This window comes from Emiliania huxleyi (assembly GCF_000372725.1).
Source record: "Emiliania huxleyi CCMP1516 unplaced genomic scaffold EMIHUscaffold_103, whole genome shotgun sequence".
In the NCBI taxonomy this organism is placed as follows: Eukaryota; Haptophyta; order Isochrysidales; family Noelaerhabdaceae; genus Emiliania; species Emiliania huxleyi.
Window position 1 is genome coordinate 295,223 of NW_005202237.1, and position 6,727 is coordinate 301,949.

General features: G+C 66.4%; 1 protein-coding gene across 1 annotated transcript in view; it reads right to left on the reverse strand.

Annotated features, from left to right (window-relative positions):
- Positions 1 to 6,727, reverse strand: part of CHC1 (clathrin heavy chain) — a gene marked incomplete at its 5' end in the record, with an annotated part of 7,838 nt that extends 1,111 nt beyond the window's left edge. The window contains 15 exons of the mRNA XM_005793146.1: positions 853 to 972; positions 1,050 to 1,313; positions 1,376 to 1,441; positions 1,521 to 1,769; positions 1,808 to 2,614; positions 2,717 to 3,206; positions 3,290 to 3,526; positions 3,656 to 4,464; positions 4,540 to 4,716; positions 5,098 to 5,168; positions 5,227 to 5,461; positions 5,620 to 5,813; positions 5,851 to 5,983; positions 6,108 to 6,569; positions 6,692 to 6,727. Of these exons, the coding sequence (XP_005793203.1) occupies positions 853 to 972; positions 1,050 to 1,313; positions 1,376 to 1,441; positions 1,521 to 1,769; positions 1,808 to 2,614; positions 2,717 to 3,206; positions 3,290 to 3,526; positions 3,656 to 4,464; positions 4,540 to 4,716; positions 5,098 to 5,168; positions 5,227 to 5,461; positions 5,620 to 5,813; positions 5,851 to 5,983; positions 6,108 to 6,569; positions 6,692 to 6,727 (4,350 nt within the window). The remainder of the gene's footprint in view (positions 1 to 852; positions 973 to 1,049; positions 1,314 to 1,375; positions 1,442 to 1,520; positions 1,770 to 1,807; positions 2,615 to 2,716; positions 3,207 to 3,289; positions 3,527 to 3,655; positions 4,465 to 4,539; positions 4,717 to 5,097; positions 5,169 to 5,226; positions 5,462 to 5,619; positions 5,814 to 5,850; positions 5,984 to 6,107; positions 6,570 to 6,691) is intronic.

Here is a 6,727-nt window from a genome sequence, read left to right on the forward strand (position 1 = left end):
AAAAAAGAAAAAAAAAGAGAAAAAAAAAAAAAAAAAAAAAAAGTGGGACAAAGGGCTGCGATCAATCGAGCTCGGTACCGCTGTCTCCACCTCCACCTCGTAGGCGAAGGCGCAACTTCGCAGAGTTAGAGGCTTGGCCAGTCATCCTGCGCACGAGCGCGCGGGCCGCAATCGCGCCCACAGCGACCGCGCCACCGACGAGCGCGAGGCGCATAATGTGCTAAACTTGGTGGTCGTCCGTCCCCTCAGCCAATTCACGGCGCTCCCGCCTTTTCCGATGAGCTACGTTCAATCTCCGTAGTCGGCCACTCCTTCTGATCAGGGACGCTCCTACCTTTCAACCTTGAGCACCTTTACTGGATAGGGTCGATTCCGCATGGTACGCGGGGGACCCCTCGATCGGACGATCGTCTCTCGCCCTCTCTCACTGGGCGGTTCATTTTCTTCTTCTTGTGTTCATTGGGTGGGTCATAAGACATAACACACACGGTACAGGATCGAGGGCCGCCGAAGCAGTCGTTTCAACCTGTTTTGCCCGTTTGTATGCGCACCTTCTGTTCACGTACTTGATGGAGAAGCGCATTGGACTTACTATTAGGATTTCAACGCTGTCTTTGGTCCGACAGCGGACAGGTTCGGCGCCGGCACCGCCTCGAGATATACAACGCGCCTGCGGGCAGACCCTCGCCTTGGGTCTCACTACACCTTGCGGCGCGGATGGTCTGGGACGAGATCAGGCGGGGGAGGTAGCGAGTCGGCCCATTGCGTAGGTGCATAGACGCTTGCGTGGGTGCGCAACTTCTCTTTCGGGGGGGTGGGGGGGGCGGAGGGCGGGGCGGAGCAGCATCGCACGTGGTCGACGCGCGAGGCCATCGCCTCGAGCAGCGAGTTGATCTCGAGCGGCGAGTAGTCGAGGTAGAAGGTGATGGCCTTGTAGAAGATCTCGGTGTTGGTCAGCTTTGCGATCGTGTCCTGCGGCGGGCGGCGGCGGCGGCGAGGCGGTCAGGGGGAAGCGCGCGCGGGCGGCGCGGGTGCGGGTCAGCGCGCGCCTTGAACTTGAGGTGCTCCCACGCCTCGGTCGGGTGGGCAATCATGGCGAGGGCCGCGTTGTCGAACTCGTCGTGGTGGAGGTGGAGGAAGACGAGCTCCTCCCACTGCGCATTCTCCTCGCACGCCTTGAGCATCTTGCGGATGTTGACGCGCGACCAGAAGAGCTTGACGTGCTCCATGAGCTTCTCCTCCTTGTACTTCGAGTAGAGCACGCCGAGCTCCGTGAAGATGCCCATGTGCGCGCGCTCGAGGCCGAGCCCCGCCTGTCCACAGCAAGCCGCGTGAAGTGGCTGACAGCTTTGCAGCACGCTCGAGGCCGCCCCGCCTCCATGACGGCGATGATCTCCTCGAAGTGGCCCTTGACCTCGTACACTCCCACGAGCTCGTCCACCTGCGCGCGGCGGCGGGGCGAGGGGGGCGGTCTCGGGGCAGAGTGGCGGAGGGGCGGGCGCGGTTGGGCGGGGCCCCGCCTCGTCGGGGTTGACGATGATGTGCAGCGCGCAGATCTGCGCCAGCCGGAACTCGCCCGCCTCGACGCACGACGCGTTGACCTCCTTCCACGTGCGCGTCGAGTTCGCCTTGCGCGCGGCGTCGACCGACGCCTGGAACTCGCCGAGCCGCACGAGGCAGGTCGCGAGGCGCGCAAAGTTGGAGATGGAGGTGAACATGAGCTTTGCGGGCACGTACATCTCCTCGGCGTAGCAGCGCTCGGCAACGTCCTAAGGCGCGGGCGGCAGGAGGCGAGGGCGTGTCTCACGAGGCGCGTGTGGGAGGTGCCTGCGGGGCGGTGCCTCGCCTGGATGCGGCCGACGTTTGGCGCCGAGATGAACTCCTCGAGCTCCGGGTGCATCTCCGCCTTTGCGTACGCGTAGATGAGCGACGTGTCGATGTGCGCCTCCTTGACCTTCTTGCGGCACATCTGCAGGTACTCGACCAGCTTGGCGGGCTCGTTGGCCTGCTCGGCCACCGAGATCACCGTCATGTACTCGCTCGTCTCGCCAGCCTTGATGAAGGCGTCGATGGCCGCGACGATCCCCTCGGGCGTCATCTGCGCCTTGCCGAGCATCGTCCACACCTCCGGGTCGTCAACCTTGTCGGCGAACTCGGTGGCGCGCTCGATCGAGGCGATGTAGTCGATGAGCACCTTGGCCGCCTCGCGGTGCAGCTCCGCCTTCTTGAAGATGACGAGCGCCTCCTCGTACAGCTCCGAGCCGACGGCGATGTTTGCGATGTCGGGCATGTCGAAGTTGGTGAGGCGGTTGATGTAGTCCATCACGCGCGTCTTGTCCGCCTTGATGGCGGTGAGGATGAGCAGGTTCTGCAGGTTCCGGTTGTCGGAGAACTCCGAGTTTTGCAGCACGATCTTCTCGAGCAGCTCGATCAGCTCGTTGGGCAGGTCGGCCGTCATGAAGGCCTTGACGGTGGTCGACACCACGTCGGGGTTCTTGGTCTCCGGGAGGGCGACCTGCACCACGGCGTCGACGAGCTGCCGCCGGTGCTCGTTCTCCTCCGTGAGGACGGTGGCCCACAGCTCGAGGTCCTGCCGCTCGACGAGGTAGCGAGCCTGGGGGGGGGGGGGGGGGGGGGAGGTTCCGCGAGGGCTCAGGGGGATGGTCCGGGAGGGGGCGAGCGCGAAAGGCCCCTGCCGCCCGGCGAGGAGGCGCGCCTGCTGCTTGAAGAGGCCGTGCCGGTTGGTCACGTCGATCAGCTCCGCGTCGCACGAGCCGCGCTTGTAGCAGAGGAAGGCGAGGTGCGGGTCGCGCTTCTCGCAGTAGGCGCCGACAACCTTCGAGTCGTAGTAGTTGTTCTGCGCGAGGTACTCCTCGGGCCGGTTGTTCATGTCGATGTAGATCTTCATGAGCGCGTTGTGCACCGGCGCCTCCTGGACGCCCTCGTTGACGCGCGCCTCGAGCCACGGCTGCAGCAGCTTGAGCCGGTTCCGCTTCTCAACCTCCTCGACGAGCTGCTCCGCCGGCGCCATGGCGCGAACCGACAGGATGAGCGCGCGCACGAAGTCCTCGGAGCAGTCGGCGTCGAGGAGGGCGCCGGCCACCTGCGGCGCCTTCATCGGGTTGACCTTTTGCACGTAGAGCTCGATGTACTTGGACATGTTGTTCGAGTAGAGGAAGTGGGTCAGGTCCTCGACCATGTCGTACCTGTGAGACGCGACGCGTCGGGGGCGCGTCAGGCGCGCTGTCGTGATGGAGGCGTCCGGCGCAAGCCCCGAGCTGCGTCGCACCGGTCGCAGACGTTGATGAGCGGCCGCTGGTCGGGCAGCCGCGCCTCCTTGAGGAAGTCACGCACGCGCTCGGGGTCGAAGTGCGTGTCCTCGCGCGTCACGCGCTCGACCTCCTGCAGGTTGCCAACCTTGGCCGCCGCCTCGATGTACTTGAAGTGCACCTCCTTGTCCTCGGTCTGCGTGAGGATGGCGCCGAGGTAGTAGAATAGCCCCTCCCACGAGTTGTACGTGGCGAACCTGCGCCATGCACACGCCAAGGTCAGGGCAAGGTCAGGGCGTGGGGTGCCCCACCAAGGAGCGACAGATAAGTCGGAGTAGACGGGTCTGCGTCAGCGTCTGTCTGCGTCAGCATCTAGGCTTGGGAACATCTCGATCAGCTTGTCGGGGCCCAGCTGCTCCGAGTACTCGCGCGCCACCTGGATCACCGTCTGCAGGTTCTGCCGCATGTTTGTCCGCAGCAGGTGGTTGAGGCACTCGATCGCATTCTCGACCGACAGCGTGCCGAAAAACTTGACCAGGAACTCGGGCGGGATGAGCTCGGTGCGCATCATGGCGCGCTTCATGTCCTCGACGTTGTCGTAGTGCTCGAGCGCGCGCGCGGCGAGGCCCGCCTTCTCGCAGAGCATCGCGATGCGCGGCCGGTCGTAGTGGTGGAACATCTCGTTGGCCATGATGGCGTCGGCGACCTGCGGCGCAGAGGCGGGCGAGAGGCGAGGTGAGAGGCGAGGTGAGAGGCGGCGACGGACACCCGCCTCGGCGATGGCGGGGCGGCGGGCCTGTGGCGCCGCCATCAGGTTCATCTCGAGCAGCCGCGTCTGCAGCGGCCCCTCCTCGGGCTTGTCCCCCTTGAGCACGTCGAGCAGGAAGGACGTAGCCTGCTGCAGGCAGTTGTGCTGCATGAACACGTCCGCCACGACGCCGTAGTCGAGCGAGACGCCGTCGGCCGCCGCCAACTTTTGCGCGAAGTCGAGCGCGCCCTGCGGGTTGACGCGCACGATGTTCGTGAGCAGCAGCCCCCAGTCGGCCGTGTAGCCAACCTTCTGGCAGTAGACCATGATCTTGTCGAACTGCTGCGTCTCGACGAAGGACTGGATCACCTTTTGGTTTGCGGTCGCGCGCAAGTAGACGGAGAGGGCGAGCTGCGCGTCGACCATCTTGATCATGTCGCCAAGCTCCTACAGCCGAGGGGCCGCCGAGGTGGCGTCGAGGTGCGTCCGAGAGGCGCCTCTCTGACCGCGCCGCCGCAGCGCCTCGGTGCACTCGAGCTTCTCCTCGGAGATCCACTTTTGGAGGAGGGCCTGCTTGCCCTGCTGGATGACGGGGCGGGCGAGCTCGACCGACTCCATCGCGTTGAGCTTGCCCTTCTCGAGCAGCATGCCGAAGTAGGTCAGGATCGGCGAGGGCTGCCCCGGCGCCGCTGGCGCCGCCTGCGAGGGGGCGCAGGGCCGGGGGTTTGGGTTGAGCGGAGTGGCGGGAAAGGGTGGGGTGGGGGGTGGGGGGAGGTGTCGAGGCGGCGGTAAAGAAGAGGCGCATCGTCGGGACGGTACCCTCCGCGATCCCCAGCTAGCCGCCCCCGGGATATTAAGCCGTGGCTTTGATGTCCCACCCAGTCGGAGCGCGGCGGCGCACCGGCAAACCCCGAGCGCTCGTTAAGAGTGGTGTTAGGAGTGGTGCCCGCCCCCGCATCCCTCTCCTCCGCAGCGACTCCCTTCTGCCCGCGGCCCCGCGCGCAGCCCCCCGCCCCTTCGGCCCTCCCCCTCGGCGGCGGGGCGGTGCAGGGAGGGGCAGGGGCAGGGAGGTGCTCGCGCCTGGAAGCGCTGGATCGTCTCCGGCGTGCGGAGGACCTGCTGCGGCGAGTCTGCGGCGAGCTTGGCCGCGCCTGTGAGGGCGGCGGAGGCGGGTGAGGGGCGGGTGGCGGCGACGGCTCGAGCGCGCACGCGTGTGGCGGCGGCGGTGGCGGTGTGTGGGTGTGTGGGTGGGGGGGTGGGTCCGAGGTTGTTGCGCGCCCTTGTAGTCTTGCGCGTTCATCAGCTGGTTGAACTGCTGCCCGAAGAGCTGCTCGGCGCCGGGGAGGTTGTTCCGGACGGCGAGCTTGAGCGCGAGGGGGTAGTTGTTGAGCTGCTTGCAGATGTAGGGCACGATGTTCGCCTCGTCCACCGTCACGCAGAGCACCTGCGCGTGGCGATGGCTGGTCCTTTGGCACGAGTCATTGTTCGCGCAGAAGCAGCGGCACGAGGCAGCGAGGCGCTGTGGGTGGTCCGCGGCAGGAGGTGGGCGCGGGAGGGGATGCGGGTGTGGGTGTGGAGAGGGAGGGGGGGGGGGGGGGGAACCTGCGCCGCCTCGGGCGGGAAGTAGATGTCCGCGTTCTTCTTGCCGAAGGGCGCAGCGCCCGGCTCGCGCGCCCCCGGCGCAACCTCGATGACGTGGAGCTTGGCGGCGGCGGCGGTCTTGGCGGCGAAGGTGAAGAGAGTGGAGTCGGAGGTGGCGCCGTCGCACTTCATCTCGTGGAAGGCGGCCGCGTGGCCTACAGACCGCCCCGCCCGCCCGTCAGGGCGACTCACGGGCGCGGTACGACGAGGCGAGTGACGGCGATGCGCCTTCGATCGGCTGCGAAACGTTCTTCTCCTTGGAGTAGAGCTGCATCGCGCCGATGATGCGGTTGGTGCCCGGCTCGGACTTGATGCCGACCAGCACCTGCCGCCGCGCGAGGCGGGTCGGTTCCGGGAAGGCGGAGGGGGCAACAGGGGGTGGGGGGGTCGCGCTGCTCCGCGCTGTCGGCCGGCGGGGGCTGGCGGGGCGGCGAGGCGGCGGGGCGCACCATCCAGTTCTCCTTGGCGGAGGTCTTGTAGTTGATGATCTGGGTGTCGTTGAGCGTCGCGTGCCGGTCGAACATCTTGACGGGCTCCGACTGCCCCTCCATCGACCAGTGGTAGACGGCGTTGCCCGTCACGAGCGCGACGGTCGACGGAGAGATCCACTTCCAGTAGACGACGGGCTCGGTGAGCTGGTGGGACTTCATCTTCGACTTCATCTCCATGTTGAAGATCTGAAGATAGTTGTTCGCCTTGAGCGCGATCACCTTGGACACCGGGTTCATGATCGCCGACTCGGCTGTGATCGGCCGGCGCTGCGGCTCCGTCGGCGTCGCCATGTCGATGATCACCACCTGCACCTGCCCGTTCACCTCCTCGCGGACGCAGATGTACTTCTCGGACTCCATCGTCAGCGAGGCGAAGGAGATGAACTGCGGGTTGATGCCCACATTCGTCAGCTGGACGAGCTGCGAGGCGAGGGGGAGGAGGAGCACGCGTCAGGAGCGCCGTCGCCAGCGCTGTGCAGTGCCTTCCAGCCGCCCCCGCACTCGCGGCGCGGCGCCGCCGGTCCACCCACGCCCCGGCGCACCTCCTGAAACTTGATAGGCAGCCCTTGCGCAGCCAT